The sequence below is a fragment of the Apis florea genome, unplaced genomic scaffold, assembly GCF_048593485.1.
Source record: "Apis florea isolate Af1SG1 unplaced genomic scaffold, ASM4859348v1 contig_3811_pilon, whole genome shotgun sequence".
NCBI classification, from domain to species: Eukaryota; Metazoa; Arthropoda; class Insecta; order Hymenoptera; family Apidae; genus Apis; species Apis florea.
Window position 1 is genome coordinate 895,963 of NW_028256868.1, and position 19,632 is coordinate 915,594.

Below are 19,632 nucleotides of genomic sequence, written 5' to 3' on the forward strand. Positions count from 1 at the left end.
ATAAAATATGAAATAATAAAAATTTGTGAAATGTATATTATTTATAATTTGATTTGAATTTTCTATTTATTAAAATTCTATTATTCTATATTAAATATTCTATATTCTATATTAAAAGTCTATTTATTAAAATTCATTCATAATATTAATAAAATGTATTAAAATATATAAAACTAATATATATTTTAATTATATATATTTATATTACAATAAAAATTGAATATAAAAAACATTTGAAAATGAAAATTTAGAAAATGAAGGATTTAATAAGCTTTTCATTAAAATAAAATTTTTTATATTTAATATATTTATGTTATGAGAATATAATTATTATATATTACATTTTCTTTTAAGATAAAAATTATTTAAAAATATTCTAATATTTTTACATTTTAAATAAAAGAGATTTTTTTTATTTTAAATATAGAACAAGCATTTGTTTCTGTAAAACCGCCAGTAATGCACTTGCGCAGGAAGATGCGCGTGCTCTTTGCGTCTATAAAAACTGTTCACATCGCTTACTGCGGCAGAATCAGAAACGAGGAAGATTCTCCGGTAGTCAGTAAACCACTTTTCTGTCGTCAAACGGATCAAGCTTTTTGTGAGACTTGGATCGGTCACAAAAAGCGGGATTCGCTTTTCGCATAGGAATTGGCCTGTTAAGGAGCCAGTTTATATATATATAGAACGTTTGAAAATTGTGAGTAAAGGTAGTGACTTTTTTGATTTTGTGTAGCGGACGATACTGTGACCGGTTGGTCTATGCACTTCTTTATCATCGTTTTAAATAGAATCCTGTCAGTGATGAAAGTCGTCATGGACTTTCGATTCTCGGTGAAATTATAATAAAGCTTAACCTTTGTATTTCGTTATTGAATTTTTTAAGCTTTACATACTAGAATTAATCAATGAATTTTATAACAATCATGGCCGCCAGCCGGTTTTCCTACCGTTTTATACTGCATAGATCTTGTGTTCCTCATTAACTACTTTACTAAAATATTTATAGGATTTTATTATTGAATATATTATGGATTCACATGTTAGTATAAATTATTTTATTTTTTACTTATTATATTATATATTAGATATATAAGAAGTAAATTGATAAAATATTTATTAATAGTATGATTTGACAAATTGAAATTGAAAATCTATTCATCAAAAATATTTTTCATATATATTTTTATAGACAGAATTACAGATTTGAACATTAATGAAAGATAATTTTTAAAATTTTCGACATTTGATAGTTTTATTATCAATCAAAATTTCTTTATTTATGAAATATTTCAGTTATATGAAATTTATGATTTAAAATTTAATAGAAAGAAAAAATTTTGTTAAAAGAAAAAATAAATTAAATTATATAGTCAAATCAATACTTCTATATTTAATAATTATATTATATAAACTATATTATTTTAAACAAATAAATAACATAATTTTGTCATTTATTAAATTTTTGAAATTAAACATTTATCAGAAGGCTTATTATAATTTTAGGTCGCAGAAATGGAAGAAATTCATCAACCACAACAAGTTGGGCCTAATATGATGCCCAGTGTAGGTGGGGTTCCTAATCATTCAAATAATGTTAATCGGCGTAACAGAGTTCGATCATCATTACATAGTTTGATGATAGGAAAACGTCCAATAAGTGAGGCTGCTCAATTGGAGATGAAATCATTGTCTAACAAAACACCAGTTTCTATTCTTCAGGAATTGCTTTCTCGTAGGGGCACAACACCAAAGTATGAATTAATACAAGTAGAGGGTGCTATCCATGAGCCTATTTTTCGTTACCGAGTTACTGTTGCTGATGTTGTTGGTTTGTATCTAATTTTGATAATGCAATTTAGTTTTTAAGTAAATTAATTTATGGAATTTTGATTAAGGAATTATAAATTTTTTTGAACTTGTTTTTTTATAAAATTAAATATGTATTTTATTAAATGAAAATGATAAATGATAAGTATCTGATGATTGAAGCAGATCCAATTGTTTCAGCAATGGGGACTGGAAAATCAAAGAAAGAAGCAAAACATGCTGCTGCAAGGGCTGTATTGGATAAATTGTGTAGATTAAATAGTGAATCACCAGATTCTCCACTTCCAAATAGTATACCGGAGTAATAATATATATTTTTTATATATTAATAACAATATATATTTTTTATATATTATAATTTATATTTCTTAATTTACTTAATAATTAATTTTATATAGTTCTGAGAATTTGCAAGAGTTATCTGGATATGGAGAAGAAAAAATAATTACAAATCCAATTGGAGCATTACAAGAAATGTGTATGTCACGTCATTGGCCTCCACCAAAATATACAATAGAAAATGAAGAAGGTTTGCCACATGAAAGACAATTCACAATTGTCTGTTCTGTTTTAAAATATCGAGAAGTTGGTCAAGGAAAAAGTAAAAAAGTTGCAAAAAGACATGCAGCTCATAAAATGTGGCAAGCTTTACATTATATGACTACAGAAAATCCTAATATAGATGAAGATGAGGTAAGATTAGTTTGTTTACTTATATTTAATTTTAAAAAATTATGTACTAAAATCATTTAAAATCAAATATCATTTATTTTTATATTTAGTTACATGTTTTTTATGTATTTAGTTACATATAGTGTTAATATATTGTTTTATATAAATTGTGTATTGTATGTATAACTTGTATGTGAATTATTTTTATGTGTACGTGAGTGTATGTTTAGTGAAGTGGAAGTGATTTGCTATTGTAAGCAGTATTATAAAATATAAGCTACCTTTCTGATCACCCTAAATCTATAACGGATAATTTATGTTAAAATCTCAATTATGTGCAATTTATATGTGTATTTGTATTATAAATCATTAACACAACATATATTTTCAACAATAACACGCTTGGATCATTTCCACTTCATTCTACTCTTAATGTAAGTGCAGTCATTGGTAAACTTTTTCCAATGATAAGCATGTAATTAAAATTTTACATATATTAATTGTCCGTTATAGGTTTTACAAAGAAATGCAAATGTGAGTGCCCGTTATGCTGATTTGAAAGGTAGCAAAATTTCAACACTGACTACTATTCATAGCCTTAAGGTTTCACAATTTCATAAAAGTTTGAAGTCATCCACTGGTGTTAAACTTTTTGAATTACAGGTTTGTAGTGTAATGAATTGAAGCACTACTAATTATTTTTAAATTTTGAATGATAAAAAAATTATAAATTTTATAAATTTATAAATTTTTTGATTAAATTTTTAATTTTATTAAATTTGTTATATGATTTTTTTTGTTACAGAACACATGTTTGAATGATGGTGATGTAAATTTGGTACAGTTTTTGCAAGAAATTGCTTCAGAGCAGCAATTTGAAGTAACTTATGTTGATATTGAAGAAAAGTCTATCAGTGGTAAGTAATTAATTTTTATATTATCAATTTTATTTAATACATTTTTATATTTAATTTATTGAAAATAAAATTATATATAACATGATGACAAATAACATAAAAACAAATAGATAACATACACTTTTTTAAAATATGTTATATAAATATATTTATTTTTCTGTAAGTACAAGATCCAAAACAATGTCATTTTCAGATGTAGGAATATCTTCCCATAATTGTTCATTAAATGCCACTGCAATTAAATGTGGTTTGTTTTGTTGTTTCTTTAAACATAATTCCAAAAATTTGTCATAATAACCCATTCCATGTCCCAACCGTTTTCCTAATTGATAATATATATTATTATAATTTATATAATAATATAAGTTTTTTCTTCTAGAAGAATTTATATAAAATAGATTTTACTTACCATTAGTAGTAAATGCAAGACCTGGTAAAAGTATTAAATCTAATCCACCTAAAATATCAGTTTTATTATATTATAAATTAATTTTATATTTCATTAATTATAATAGAAGAATTCATATATAGAGATATTAATAATAATTAAGAGATTAATATTAATACAAATTAAGAGATACATAATTCTATAAATTAATGATTTTAGATCTTACCTGTTTCCAATGCATTTTCTCTATTTTCATTATAATTTGGTTGTTTAATATTCCATTTAGTTAATGGTAGAGTTTCATAGTCTTCCATTGAAAATAATTTAACCATTTCCATTTCTTTTCCATTATATCTAGGAACAAATACTTCCTTTTTTGTTTCGAATATATGTTTTAATATTGGAATTGTATCAATTTCATTTTTTGTACTTAGATATAAAGAAATTCTTTTGCTGTTTTGAAATTGTGACAGAGAACATAGCTATAGAAATATATTTGTTAGGAACAACTTTAAATAAAAGTAAACATAACCTCTTGCATATATTATATTAATTATTTCTCTAATATACTTACTTTGTTAAATACTTTCATTGATTGTCTTTGTTTTTCTTCAGTACTAAGTTGTGCAATAATATTTTTCATTTTTTTACGTAAAGCAAATTTGGCAGATTTTATTCCAGTCATGGTTCTATATTTATGTGCTATATATCCTTTACAAAGAAAAAGGATCTTATATAACACATATATGACCTATGACATGACTATCATAACTTATCATATTTTACATTAATTTTTCATTTAATTTATATTAAACACTATCTATAAATAATTTATTTATTATTTTCAAATAATTTGTTATTTAAATTTATATTTATATTTTGAAAATATTTTTATTGATTTTTTGATATTAGTTATTACTAATTAATTATTTATTTAATTAATACGATTTTGAAATATAAGAAAAAAATAGTTTTTCAGTTCTTAAAAATAATGTTACACAGAAATCAAATATTGATTGAATTGATGAATGTTTCAATTTTATATTTATGTGTGTTATAGGTAAATGCCAGTGCCTTGTGCAGCTGTCTACTCTGCCAGTGGCAGTTTGCTATGGTTGTGGTGTTACTAGTAAAGATGCTCAAGCTAGTGCTGCTCAAAACGCTTTGGAATATCTCAAAATCATGACCAAAAAGTGAGCCAGCGCTTTGCTCCTGCCAGCTGTCACTATTAACTGTAAATCTCATAATAATTTGCTGTCCAAAAGTCAAAATAACAATACAGATTCAAAAATGTTATCGAACAATCAAGTATCAGATAAGAGTAAAAGCAATCAAAAACTTGATCACATGGGGAACAAAAGTAGATTATCAAAACCATCTATCAGATCAGTAAATACTACGATGGGGAATAAAGATACTACATTAAATACAATCACTACATCAACATCAACTGTTACAGTTTCTTCAAATAGGATGAATTCATCTATGAAAAAGAACAGTGGAAATAACGAGAATTTAAAATCTAATGAACAACTAACAAAGAATACGTCACTTGTAACCACAAATCAATCTTTCAGTACTGTAAGAGGTGTTAGTACAAGTTGTGTTGGTAGTAATGTTTCTCATGAGAGTACATCTAAATCGAAAGATTATTCTACAAAAAAATTTTCCAATGAAATTGATTCAAAAATAAAAAATTATCAAATACAATCAGAATACAAAGAATCACCTGTAAGCAATCAAGATTACAAGGCAAGAAATAGTGCGAATATAAACAACTTATCATCGAGATTTGTAAATCAGTCTGTTCAAGCGTTACATAGAGACAACCATGGAACTTCTTCTAATACACATCAATCTCGACCAGCGTCACGGAACGATAACACTGCGTTTGCCATAGCTAGAAAAGCATTGGAGCAACAGAATTCGACATCGAAGACGACACCGATTAATTTTCCACCTTTACGTGCTCCACAGAGTATCGTCAATGTTCGTCATCCTTTCGTCACAGAAGCAAGAACTAAACATAATGATATCGATGGTTCAAACTCTAAATCGAAATTGAATATGATGAGTTCTTTGCAAAGTGGTGTGAAAGATCTCGATCACAATAGGCAAACCTTTCATAGCTATGGCACATCACAGATCGCTGGTATTCCCAATGTTCAAAATTTAAGTAATGTTACAGCGAATATATCACCTTATCCTAGACCGGAAAGTTTTCCCCAACCAACCGTTGCAAGTATGCTATTTCCTGATACTTCTCAGTTTCCTCAATCACCTCCATTCAATACAACACAAATTGGACAGCTGAATCAATATCAGACATATGATCCTGGTAGTTTTGCAACTACACCAGTGAATGTGAACCCTGTAATTCCTCAATTTTCTGCAGAAAGTTCCATTCCATATCCACAATACGATAATCCTCCTCAATTCGTGCAACCGAATCATTATCCAACGGCGGATATAGCCAATAGTCAATATCAATACCAGGCAGCAAATGTAGGACAATTACAGGACTCACCGATGTTTATACAAAGTCTACAAAGTCCTATCGCTGTAACAGATCAATATGCTGCTCCAAATTACGCTAGAACAGTCAGAACAGAATTAATACCACGATTGAGGAGGCCACCAAGATTCAACAAGTAAAAATGATTTTTTTACATATACATATACATATATTTTCGAATGAAAATTCGTCACAAATATAAGAAGAATAAAATGAAAAATGAATTTAAATAAAATAATAAAAATATAAAGTCATGGAATATGATAATTTTTCAATAAAAATAAAATATTCACGTGTATCTTATGCATTATTGCGGAAATGAGGAACTAATTTGCCAATCTACTTAGTTGATATGTTATATGGAGGAGATTTGGTAAAAATTATTTCAATTTTTGATCCATTTTGAAATAAATTTTAACCAGTCTATATGAATTGATGTGTGCATGTAAATGATAACTGGTATTTTGGCAAAAATATATATAGATACACGGTTAACGATCATCATTAATAATCATTCGAAAAAATTCTGTTTGAAATGATTTTACACACACACACACACACACACACACACATATACATATAAAAAAAACATTACGAAGTGATAAGAGAAAAAAATCATTTTGACTTGTTTCCATCATTCAATGTGACACGGCAGGGCATAGTGAGTTGAGCTCGATTATAATTTTATGACGTAATTTATCTAATATCATTGAATTTGAGAGAGCGAATGAACGAGTGAGCGAATGAACGAGCGAGCGAGCGAGAGAGAGAGAGAGAGAAGAAAAAAGAGGCAATTGCAACCAGTTTGTTAAATTGTACATAAATTATGATTATCGATAAGAATAGTTTCATTTCTATAAATATATAGTATTTGCGAAAATGATTCTGGACAAATTTGTTTTCGTCGAGATTGATTAGTGAAAGCAAATTTGCTAGTTAGTGGAGCAGAATTCATAATCATGTTCCACGTAAAAATCCATAGGAAAAAAAAAAAATTTATGAAATAGAAGGAAGAGAAAAAGAAAAAGCAAAATTATGATTATAATAATGATAAGTCCTAGTTTTAATGAATGGTATCCTACAAGCTATACTTTGCATAGAATTAGTGGAGGTTTTCCAATATTTGCATATTACTTAGCTTATTGCTATGTTTTTAATGTGCTTCACTATTTATATATGAGATGACGGTGTAACGATGTTCATTGCAATGCGATTATGTATAAAAACAGCTTTGTAAAAAAAAACAAAAAAATATGAAATGTTTGAAAATTAAATAGTAAAGTAAACAAAATTTTTAGTCTATTTCGAGTAATTCGCTTAATTTGAACATCGTGTCTCCATCAAACGTATGCACAGTGCAAACGTAGCTTTCGGCGATCCGAGTATATCCGAGGGTGATCGCGATAAAGTAACGATATAATCTTTCAGTGGTGTATGTTTTTTCTTTAGTATGGTAGCTCATAAACTCATAAGCATCACATATTAATACGCGTAAGGTTAATCGTTAAGGAAAATCCTCATTAAATACGCATCTCGTATTAAACAAAACTATATATATACTCGTGTGTATTAAATTTTTGAATTGCTAATGTGCGTTAACGTCACCGAATAAGACATTTATACTAACTGAAGAAAAGAATAATATTGCGTATGGACGTATAGCGTCAAGAGGATACGATCATGAATTGAAAAAAAAATGGAAAAGAAAAAAAGTTAAGGTAAGATAAAAAAAAAAAAGTGAAATGAAGTATAGAAAGAAAAAATGCATAATAATGCAATTTTTAATCATGGATCATCATCCTGTTTATGAATAACATAATTACGAAAAAATGTAATTTTTCCGTGACTACCGAGAAAATAAGTGTGAGAAATTATTCGTTGTAAAATCAATCGACGAATAGTATGAATTTTTCGTCGAATCTTGCGTTTAATTAATATTTCCGCCTAAGAGAAATCTGTGTGTGCATACGCAATTTCGTCGAAGCGATGATTTTTTTATTCTCGCTCCCTTCAAATCAATGAATCATTAATAATAGCATTACAACCTAATAGCATTACATAGATATGTATTTTATCTATTTTTATTTTTTGAAAATCTAAAAAATGAATCTATTCATATTGTTTTCTTTTTCGCATTAGAAAGCAACTTTTTGGACTTCTGGACGTTGTTTACAGATATATATTCTTATACAAGATTTTTGAATATCTCTTCAATAATCTGTATAAAACATATTGTAGTTTGCATACATTATAATATAATATCTGCATATATTGCAATCATTATTAACGAATTGTTATATCATCTTTATTATTCACGAATATATATCTGGAAATTTGTCTAGTTTGAATAAATCTGAAAGTTCAATGTTCATTTAACTTGTGCTGATATTATTATTGTTACTTTTTGAACAATCGAGTATTCTAATAGGATCGAAAGCGAACGTAACATGCAAATAAAATGTGAAATTTTACGTGTAAAAATTTCACGTATGAAATGGTGTATGCATACTGTATTTAATCATCGACTCGATATAGTGGTGCAATAACAAGCTGATGGATAATCGCGCATAACTACGATATCTTGCCCCGCATCTGACATACATATATCGATAGTACAAAAAAAAGTTCATTTTCTGTAAGTATAATTCGTATTGTGGGCCAGGGTAACATGGAAATGCGTGATGTTGAATGGGAGAGAGAGAGCGAAAGAGAAACTAAAGAAAGCGAATGAATGAGAAATATGATAAATGTGCCTCGACACGAGTATTAGGAGGAGATAAAGGAAATTAATGAAACTATCCTAAGGTGTGATGTTTCAAAAAATCGCGACATGATTTCTTGGTTGGAGCATATTTCATACATTTGGAAAATAGGCATTACTTACATGCAAAGTATAGAATGTGTATGCGAATAAAAGGAAGTACATTGCTAGGTTGATATTGCAATCAATTATTTCTTTAATGATACAAAAATATGATAAAAAGAGAGAAAAAATGAGGAAAGCGTTGTAGAAAGAATAGAATAGAGCGATTTGATTTGTGGATCATGATCATTGAATTTAACCAAATTCTTTTCGAGCAATTGTAACAGTTGTGTTCGATCATGATACAAAACGCTTAATTGTTACTACGGGTGATGCTAATTGTTTTCTGTAATTATATTTATTTTTTTAGATTTTATGGAATTAGAAAATTCATCGTATATTTTGTTTCGACGATCGATTCCGTTTTGCATAAAATTTTTTCGATTTTTTTTTTTTTTTTTTAATTATAAAATACTATTTTGCATGTTGAGAGTTCGACTAGTTTCACGTTTATCTTCTACGTGTAAGTAGTTTTTTGTGCCAATCAAAATGAATGCGAATGGCAAAACGGATACGATACCAAACGGCGTTTTATCGCTGAGAGGCGTCGACAAAAAGTTGTTAAAACTCGCCAATTTGTAAGGGAACATATCAACGCATGTGTAAAATTAGAAGAAAATAATCTGTTGAACATTTATTGGAAAAATTATTTTCTCTTTTAATGAGAAATTTTATATAATTTTTTTTATTAGAAATAATTCAAATTGACAATGATATGATATTTTGGTTCATTCTGTTTCAGAAGAAATTTAATTTTTTTATATTTTTCTTTTCTTTTTTTTTTTATTTTTTTTAATTTTTTTTTTTTATTTTTATTGAGACTTACTGTTTACTTTTGCTTTATTGAAAAATATATATAATATTAAATAATATTTTGATCAAAGAAAGTAACGCAGTAAGATTCTTCAAATTTTACAATGGTATATGTACCCTTAAAATAAGATGAACAGTGTTTCTGAACCGTTGATCGTAATCGAAACGCCTCGTTGATTATTCTCAATTTCGCTTTAAGTTTTCGTATTGCGAATACCAGGAGAATCCTCGAGAGCGTTAAGATTGAATCGATCCATCGATTGAAATCGTTAATCGACGCGATTAGTTTGCTTCAAAAAAATTAATCGACTTGATTAACTGCTTCAAAAAATAAAAGATAAAAAAAAAAAAATAAAAACAAAGCGTCGATTTATCGTTACCTTTATACTATTTATATTCTCTTATTTAAGGGGAGGGGACGATAATATCGAGCAAAAAAAAAAAAAAAAAATTTAGCGATCCGGTTATCAAACGGCGAAGCGAAAGCATAATGAAAGAAATATTGTGATGCATAATGAGACAAAATATAATAGAGAGAGAAAAATAGACTTCCCATCTTTTTCAATTATGGGGAAGCACATCTTTGTGGACCAACTTAGGAACGAGAAAAGGAAACGAGAAGCTTTTCGATTTGATTAAGCAAGTAATATTTTTTTTTTATCAATTGCAATATATATATATATATATATGTGTTATATATATATGTATTTCGTTTCTCTTTTCTCGTTCGTACTTCTCATTACGGAAGTGGTCTTCTTAGTTGTGCAAAAGAAGAAAATGATTTTCAACGATTTTCAAAGTTGACGGATGAATAAAAAAATGAAAGAAAAAGAAAAAATTTATTAGCATTTTTCAACGGGATCCGTCGAGTCTCGTGTACGAATAAACAATAAATTTATTAAGGCAAATACGAAGTGACTATTTATAATTTACTTATGATTTTATTGTTTAAGCGCTGTTGCGTTTTATAAAAGTTTTAAAAAGTAATATATAAAGAAAAAAAGATGAGAATGAATGATGAGAAAAAAATTCCAACAAACAGGAAGGAACATTTTTGAAAAAAATTTGCGAATTAATATATTTTCGTTGTATTTATCTTCATTGTGCCGCAAATTTCTACTCCTCTCCCCCCATATCGTAGTTATCAATTTATATTCTATATTCACATGCTCGCGAGAAATTAAAATACAATTGTATAAAAAAAAATGGAAACTACTATTTCTCTTAATCTTTTCAGTATGATCGATTTTTTAAATGAGTGAAAGAGAGAAAAAGAAACAAAAGCCTTAGAAGAAAAAAAAATCTTTATCTACTATAAAAAAAAAGCATTAAAATTTTAATGTCGATGCATAAATGATATTTCAATTTCCTTTTCCTTTTTTATGAAAAAGTTTCATTCATTAGTACAGAATTGTTCTACAGAATAGTAAAGAATACCATGTAAATTCCTACATAGATATTTATCTCTTATAAAAATTAAAAAGGAAAAAAGAAAACAAGAGAAAGAAAACACTTTTGTGAAAAGTATAATTAAAGATTTAGCGTGTTTGGATATAATTTGTAATTTTTATACATGGAGGGAGGAATATGTTCGTAATTATTTTTGTTTTTTTTTTTTCTATTTTATGATCACATTATTCGATTTTTTTCGTTACCTTCCTTCCGATCCTTTCTTTTTTTTTTTTTTTTGTCAATTAAATTATCCTGTACTTACAAAGTGATATTGTTAATTTTGTATAATCGACATAATGTACTGGCATACAACACGGACATGGCATACAGATAACGACTTAGAACAATATAGCGAAGCTCGTTTTTAAAAATGAGCGGCATTCAATAACTATAGCCAAGGTTGTTTTATGTATGATTGTGCGTGTAACATTGTTAATAAAATAACGATGCTTATGAAAGTTCTTTTACATTCTATATTTCCATTTTTTTGTTCATTTTATATTTTATAGTTTTTTGAAACTTTTTTCAATATCTTATATATATAAAAATAAAATAAAAGTATTAAATTTTATTTGTTTAATACTTAAAACATTGTTAAGTAATATTTTCAATTTTATTGCGGTTATTTTTATCATGTTCGTATATCTATACAACGATCCAATTTTCATGATACATAATAGTCATTTCGTAATGTATGCAAATTCATTTTGAAGGAATATTTATTTGTACAGCTATAGAAAAGATTATTGTTGTTCATGTGATTATTAATAACTTAGTTTTCCACATAATGAAAAATATATCAGATTTAATAATAATGATAATGACTCAGTAATTAAATTATTACTTCCAAATTCGTGCACTTGTTCGGTTAATGCCAGTTTTTAAAAGATTTTGACAATTCGAGAGTACAATACTATTTAATTGCAATTTTAAAACATTAAACACATCTGTTAAGTGTATATGTTATTGATAAGCAGTACGTTTTATAAATTCAAGACTGTATTTATTAAATTATTAACATCTTTTTTTATAATTCATAAATATTTCTAAATATTCAAAAAACAAATATCTATAAATTACTTCAGTAAAAATGTTTAATTTAAAAAAAAAATGAAATATAAAAATTGTTGAATAATGAAAATAACTTTTTAAAAGGAAAAATCAAATTCGATTCAAAGAGTTTATTAAGAATTTATCGATAGAAAATTTAAAATTTGCTCTTTTTATGTTATATATGTTTTTATAACATCTAATATTTTATTTTCTATTGAGTCGATAATTAATTATGACTTAAAAATAATAATGAAGGCTCTCAAAATTTAGTCTTATATTTGGCGGTAATTTGAATTTAACCGCCTTGTAGAGTATGCGCGGTAAGCGGTAAGGGTTGAAACGTTAGCGCTGCCGTGCTGGTGGTGCGCTAGTGGTTGCGCGCGCACTTCGAGTCACGTTTTCTATCATAAGAAGCGTTCAGTTGCTGTTGCGTGGCCGCGTGATTCGCAGTTTTTAAAGTTCTTGTTCGAAAAAGTTTTTTAGTTTTGGTGATTATTTGATAGTGTGCACTTACGTTCTAATACGAAAATACGATAGAAGCATTGTGTGTCAAAACGATAATTCGATAATAATAGTAAAACGATAATAATAATCGTGGAATTTATACAGAATTATTCGATAACGATCATAAATGGTTTACAATAAAAGTGACAGTTTAAAGACATTCTAATTTTCATTTCAAATTTAATGATATCTGTTAATGAAATCTTTTATTATATAATGTTGCATTGTAATATTATGGTAATTTATCCATAAAAACGACATTGGTATGAAGCAATTGAAAATTTGTTATATGTGAACATCGGTAGGTGCACAAATTTTGATTTCGACGCCATTTATATACGAATTCTCTTTTAACGACCTCTATATTCTCATCATTAGTATTCATCATTTTCGAAATTATGAAGCATCATATTTTCAAATATTGAATATCCAAATATCTTATCAACATAATTAAATTAGATATTTTTTTATTTTACATAATTTATTATCAAAACATTTTTAAATTTGAATATTTAAATAAGATAATATTCGATATTAAAAAATTCTTATGCAACAGAAATAGATTTCTATTGATTAGTTTTCTTAGTGAGGTTAGATATAAATCGATGTATTCAAAGATGCAACAGTTGTTCTTATAATTATATAGTCATTTATTGAATTAAATTTTGTAAAATCATATAATAAATTAATTTCGGTCAATCCTTTTAAATAATAATTACAATATATTTTTTCAACGAAAATTTAGAAAATATTCGTTTGCTCTTTTTATAGAAAAACAAATGTTGTATAAGTAAAATTTTAATCCGAATAATTACTATCGTCCATAAGATTTTGTGTAGCTTAATTGTTGTTTAGCCGGCAACTATTCTGAACTTCTTTATCAATGTGGCTTTCATCCTGCTAAGCCGGAAATACTTGAGTACAACGAAATCTATTTTATGAGAGATTGAATCTCGCTTGCCATGATTATATTTTTATTTATCGAACTTGTAACTATATTTATGAAAAATATTTTTGTAGAAAACAAATTAAACTATTTATATCATATTTTGCATTAAATTAAAAGAATTTAGCGCGAAAATTTTTCCGGCACAATTATTGAGCGAAAAAATTTTACTTGATAGAAGTTTTAATTTTTTTCAAAATTATTACATCGTAAATGATTCTTCCGTTAGATAGAATATATATTCCAATAAAATGCATCATAATGTGTATATAATTATAAATTGAACTTTCTCGTTTACAACAAAAGAAATCGATTTAATATTTAATATAGACAATAAGATTCTGAACTTCTATTAATATATTTTTGAAGCAAATTGATCATATATTTGTTTAATTTGCATTCTTTTGAGGTTAAATTTTTAATCGGCGAATAAATAAGAGAAAAGTAAATAAACAAGAAAATTTGTGATTAAAGTGAAATTAATGACACACTAGTGAAAACACATTATAAAAACATTTATTAGTTTTTTCAAACCGTTTAAGAAGTTTCGATTGATGAGAATTGAACGATTATGGATCGATTAAATCCGTTCGATTAATCGTATCGTGAGTAAAGCGCGGTGAATGATTATAAACTTCAGTTTTTGTGCACGCTTCATCAGCTGATTGTCGTGTCCTTGGTGAGTACCCTGTTTTATTATTTAAATTGAATCTCTGCGAACTGATCAATCCTGACACTTCCGGAGTTACTCTATATCTAAGAGTCAGAAGAACGAGAATAAATATTTATTTCCATTTAGAAAAATTCAAAAATTCCCCCCCCCCCAAAAAAAAATTATTCATTTCTAAATTGAAATTTAACATCGTTGAAATTTTTAATATCATCATTGGAAACAAATCAATTGGAAAAGAGATCGTTATTTGTAATTCGTTTTCTGTGCTATATGGAAGAAATTTGTTCGCCATTTTTATAAAAAGAATGATAATAATAGAAATCGTATTCCGTGAATTGTATTGGACATACATTATTCAATCGAAAGAACATCAACGTAGGAAAATACGCAGTAATTGATTTCATAAAATCCTTTCCACATTCCCTATTTGTATTAATTATATTAATCTTATAAAATATTCAATAGGTGATGTTTTTAATTTTAGAATAAAAAATTTCCCAGAATACGAAATGAATTTTTATAATCTTGAAATATAAATCGATAAAAGAATTAAAATTATGAATCGATCCGTGCTCCCTTAAATTTTTATCGTCTCTTTTCTCCGGTCACGCAAATTACGTTTCGTGCATGCGAATTTTAAACAGCGCGCGCTTCGATATACTCGTGGTTCTTTTATTTTCGCAACTTCGAGCTGGCAAAGCTCGTACTTCGAGATCGTTTTATTACAAAACGATTCATTTGTCAACTTCATGGTAGACTAGGATGAATTCTCATCGTTGTATTTTCACTTGTAATCGCTCTGCCATGCTGTTAACCTGTTACCAGGTTTAGGTATACGATGATGTCTTAACTCGATAAATTTGTCAACTCCGTGTTCTGTTTGGATTGATCAGAACTCTTGAATGCAGAGACTTGCAATCTTGTTTGTTATTTGAGATCGATAATGTTCGAGTGGTAAAAATAATTAAAGAGTTTTTAAAATAACGATTATTTTACGAATAATAAACCGATTGTAAAAGTAATCTTCTCTTTGAAATTTTATCTTTGAGGTATTCATATTAATAATTTAATTTTCTCTTCCAATTTTTTTATAAATTTGCAAAACTATAGATAAATAATCAGCAGTAAAATTTGTATTCTTTTTATTCTATGATTGTTGATGCCTATTATAAATTGTAAATTTATATATCAAAAATAAAAAATTCGATTATTTAGACGAAAATCCTTCGAAATTAAGCGAACTGAAAAAGATTCTGTTATTTTTTTCAATTCTAGAACTTTCGATCCCAGAATTTTAAACTTCTTGTTTAATATTTACGAACATACTTTCTATACATAAAGAAAGACGAGAATTTGAAATAAAATGAAGAAAATTGAGTAAGATCCTGCTCGATTTCAATCCTTGAACATTTATTTTCCGAATTGAAGTTTCGAAAAATTATCTTTCTTTGTGTTCTTACATGTTTAAACGATTGACATTTGAATGAGACAAAGAAGAATCTCGGTGAATGCAAAAAGGATAAAGCTATCGTTGCGTGAAATGTACTCCCTTTGGATGTTTCGTGAACCTTGAAACGAGTAACCAGAGAAAAAGTAATGAAGAAAGTTTCTCTGGCGTTGCGCACATTTCTGTACATAATTTCAAATACAAAATTCAAAGGGTCTTCTCGATTAAATCCTCGTAAAATTTTCTTCAACCTTCATTTACCAAACTTTTTTCCTTTTAAAGACAATTGGCTATTATATATTATCTTCTTACCTGCGAGTATCGCGTTTCGATTTAACTTTTCTTATTCGTGTGAATTACGCGGTAAAATTGATATTTCTTATAATTATATTTGATAAATTTATGCAATTTCAATTTTCTTTCTTTGTTTCTCGTTAAATTTTCTTCGATCAAGATTGCGGATTGAATTGAATTTTAATTACTCTTCATTAAACGAATCATTTTATTGTTATTATAAAAGGCGAGAATTAAGTTCGAAGATGAAATAAGTAACGATAAAATTTGTGTACTTCTTAATATATAAATTTATCGCAACATCGACGTTTAGAAGTTGTAGAACTTCTCTAAGTTCTGTTCAGTTTCACACGCTTGAGACTTAGTTTGCGATCTATCTCAATGAAGGGAAACTTTACAAGTTATGGTTGTTAAATTAAATACGTAACATTATGTTCGATTTTATGACCGATGTTTCATCTTCACGATGTTACGTATTTATACGTAAAAACATTGGGATCTTCTTCGAAATGCTCGAAGAAAGAAAAGATGAAGTGTATAGGTACGAATATCGAAATTTACGAGAAATTTTTGTTTCCAAACAAGAAATAGAAATATATTTTGTCGAGGATGTTTTAAAAATAATATTTTTGAAAAAGAAATAAGTAGAAATTGTAATTAATTTTATTTATTTTAACAAAATAATTTTTAATTCAAATGATTCGATTTTTATTTAAGTTGATGTATCTAGAAAGGTTTAATGTCTCTTCATTTCTCGTCTCGGGTTCATTGAATTTAAAACAGGTTATTCAGATCATAGACAAGAGTTAATTCTATATCGTTTGTAGATCGAAAGTTTGTTGCATGTAGCTTCTTATCATTAAGCTTCAGTTTTATCTTTTCCTTTTATTCTTCTATTTTAAAATCTCTAGGAATAGGATATAAATGAAATCTGTAATTAAAGATAAATTGGCTTTATCACTTTTAAGAACAATTTTCAAAGATATGTGAAAATTATTCAAAATTTTCCTATAATAAATAGAATATTATCTTTATAAATCTTTCTATTCTTTACAAGAATTTCGTTATTATTTAAATAATATAATTATCTTATTTATTAAAATTCAATAAGCAATAATAAAAGAGATATTTTTTTAAAGAATATTTTTCAACAGATATTATTAAGTTTGAAGGCAATTTTATCTTTAGAATAAAAATAAGCGAAATTACATAAAATTTGATTTGGGCCATTGCAACAGTTTGCTCACTGTTGAGATTTAATTAAATCTCGATCACCTCTCAACTATAATATTTGGACGAATCATGATTAACCTCTGATTCGATTTTTGTTGGATCCTAATTAGTTACTAATTGAATCTCTCATTCGTGACGAAGTAATCGTGGCGAGCTTTAAAATATAATTAACTCTGATAGGGTTTCGATAAAATAAATTTATGTATAAATTTTTCAATTCATTATTGTAAAAAAATAATCTCACGTGAAAATACGGTGCATTGAAAAAAAATAAAGATCAAAAAGGATCCATCAATCCACAATCCACTTTGTAATAATTTTTAATTATTAAATCCATAAAATTGTTCTATAAAATCAATGAAAATTGATAAAATTGCATAACAGATTTTTGGTAAAGGGAAAAGTTAATAGGCAAACATTACGATGTATCTTACCTGTAAAAACGTGCATTTTGCTGATAAAAGTATACTTGATGATGTCTTATAGATTCGTGATTTTAGCGCGGTCATAGATATATTCTCGTGGCATGCATGCACCATGGTTGCAACCTATATATGTTTCATGATACCGAGAGGGTACAGCTATTCTCCATGGTTAATGGCCACATCGAGAGCGTTATTGTGCAACTTTGTATGTATTTATTTTTGCGGTCGAGATAAACGTGGTTTATATTGTGGCCGATCCAATTTCGAAGTTTCGAAAACCTTACGTGACTCGATACCGAATAACTTATCCAGGCAGGCCCGTATGCAACTTAGAGTTTTGTTACGTCTAGAGTTGACGTTACTGTTGATTAATTATCGATTAATGAATTAAGCTGTTTAAATATTCAATAAATTATTCGGATAATGATAATGTGAAAGTTGAGATTCGAAATTTTTTAGAAATTGGATAAGATTAGAAAGTCAACTTGCAAATGGTTTAATCATACCTTGATAGATATTTGAATATTTTTTTTCAAGGAATTCCAAAATATTTTCCCATATTGTACATTTCTTTAATAGTTATATTTTCTATCGGCTGAAATTATTCTTATTCAGAAATTTCAGAATATTTATATTTTCTGTAAGAAAGTAATAATAATAATAATTAATAGCAAATAATGAGTTACAGATGAAGAAATATTTTTTATTTAATATAACGTGATAATACAATAGTCAATAAAATTTTTAATAATACATGGAATTTTTAGTAATCTGTGTGTGAAATTTAAGATTTTAAAAGTAATAGGATTGAATAATACATTTTGAGTGGAAAGACGTACGTGAATAGAGTTCTGAAGTTCGGATTCCGGAATGTAGATGGAATTTGAGGTGAGATAATATAAGAATAAGAATTCCATATTACGTGTTACATCAAACTATTTTCGATTCAATTTGCGATATTGATTAAATTAAAGAAAGAAAACGTGGCCTATTTTATTCGGGTTAAATCTTGCAAAAGGGGAATTTTCCATTAGGTAGATCAAAATCTTAATCCTTGATTAAACTTCGAAATAAATCTTCGATGCAATAAAACTGCTGAAATGGGTTGGCCAAAGATATAAAGGCAATGTGTTGAGCTTTTTGAACGAGTGAAATTAACGCGATAATAGCATGCGATGTTGGAAATCTTATCAATTATTCTTTTGTTGAATCCGAATTTCGATTGTATTTAGGGTTATTAATTTAGATTGACAAGGTTATTTTGATTCGAGACAAATGATGAGGCGTCTTATTTAGAATTATAAAAAAATTTATAGAATCGTCAGAATCGAAGTTATAAAGTTTATAACAATAAAAAGAAACATCAAAAACATCGAAAAGCAATAATTTCAGGAATGAAAAATGCCTCGATTTTAATAACAAAATAATAAGTGCAAAATTTTCCTTGACAAAGCTCAAAGGAATTCCAAAGGAATTTCAATTATAAGAAGAAGAAAGCGATCCTATAAAAACTTTATGCGAAATGTTGGCGATAAGAAGTGCAACCAAACTCGAACCAAGATTAAGGTATTTCTTAGGGAGATCCAAACAAGTTTCAAATTTCTCCT

At 27.2% G+C, this 19,632-nt stretch overlaps 3 protein-coding genes across 21 annotated transcripts in view; 2 read left to right on the plus strand and 1 right to left on the minus strand.

The window, feature by feature from the left end:
- Nucleotides 1-295: 295 nt before the first annotated feature.
- Nucleotides 296-11,908, plus strand: LOC100863886 (protein Loquacious-like). 14 transcript variants are annotated; one of them, XM_086917013.1, is made up of 9 exons: nt 509-700; nt 1,010-1,042; nt 1,507-1,570; nt 1,646-1,831; nt 1,996-2,131; nt 2,229-2,523; nt 3,016-3,165; nt 3,308-3,419; nt 4,868-11,908. In XM_086917013.1, the coding sequence occupies exons 2-9, from the start codon at nt 1,031-1,033 to the stop codon at nt 5,002-5,004; spliced, it is 1,092 nt and encodes a 363-aa protein (XP_086773139.1). In that variant the 5' UTR covers nt 509-700; nt 1,010-1,030; the 3' UTR covers nt 5,005-11,908. The 14 variants fall into 14 exon arrangements, with proteins under 14 accessions (XP_086773138.1, XP_086773145.1, XP_012339917.1 ...); XM_086917014.1 differs by having other exon boundaries at nt 2,011-2,131; XM_086917011.1 differs by having other exon boundaries at nt 509-710; nt 1,507-1,831.
- Mthfs (methenyltetrahydrofolate synthetase) lies at nt 3,418-4,915 on the minus strand. Its single transcript, XM_012484468.3, has 4 exons — nt 4,382-4,915; nt 4,034-4,289; nt 3,829-3,876; nt 3,418-3,741 (listed from the first exon to the last, which is right to left on the minus strand). The coding sequence occupies exons 1-4, from the start codon at nt 4,490-4,492 to the stop codon at nt 3,569-3,571; spliced, it is 588 nt and encodes a 195-aa protein (XP_012339922.1). The 5' UTR covers nt 4,493-4,915; the 3' UTR covers nt 3,418-3,568.
- Nucleotides 11,909-12,922: 1,014 nt separating the features above from the next.
- The window catches only part of Dh31-R (Diuretic hormone 31 Receptor), a 98,242-nt gene continuing 91,532 nt past the window's right edge, over nt 12,923-19,632 (plus strand). For 3 of the 6 annotated variants that reach the window (XM_086917005.1, XM_086917003.1, XM_086917010.1), the window contains exons 1-2: nt 13,161-13,308; nt 14,363-14,632. The gene's annotated coding sequence lies outside the window, so the exon portion shown is untranslated. Of the gene's footprint in view, nt 13,309-14,182; nt 14,633-19,632 lie in introns of all 6 variants that reach the window. The other 3 variants (XM_086917007.1, XM_086917006.1, XM_086917004.1) reach the window with 3 other exon arrangements.

Bases quoted from the DNA above. Each gene is read 5' to 3' on its own strand.
- LOC100863886 (XM_086917011.1), top strand. The intron at 1,832-1,995 runs GTTTGTATCTAA...TGATTGAAGCAG, and splicing joins TACTGTTGCTGATGTTGTTG to ATCCAATTGTTTCAGCAATG. The intron at 3,166-3,307 runs GTTTGTAGTGTA...TTTTTGTTACAG, and splicing joins TTAAACTTTTTGAATTACAG to AACACATGTTTGAATGATGG.
- Mthfs (XM_012484468.3), bottom strand. From the start codon at position 4,492: ATGACTGGAATAAAATCTGCCAAATTTGCTTTACGTAAAAAAATGAAA. The intron at 4,290-4,381 runs GTAAGTATATTA...ATATTTCTATAG, and splicing joins CAATGAAAGTATTTAACAAA to CTATGTTCTCTGTCACAATT. The intron at 3,877-4,033 runs GTAAGATCTAAA...CTGATATTTTAG, and splicing joins AGAAAATGCATTGGAAACAG to GTGGATTAGATTTAATACTT.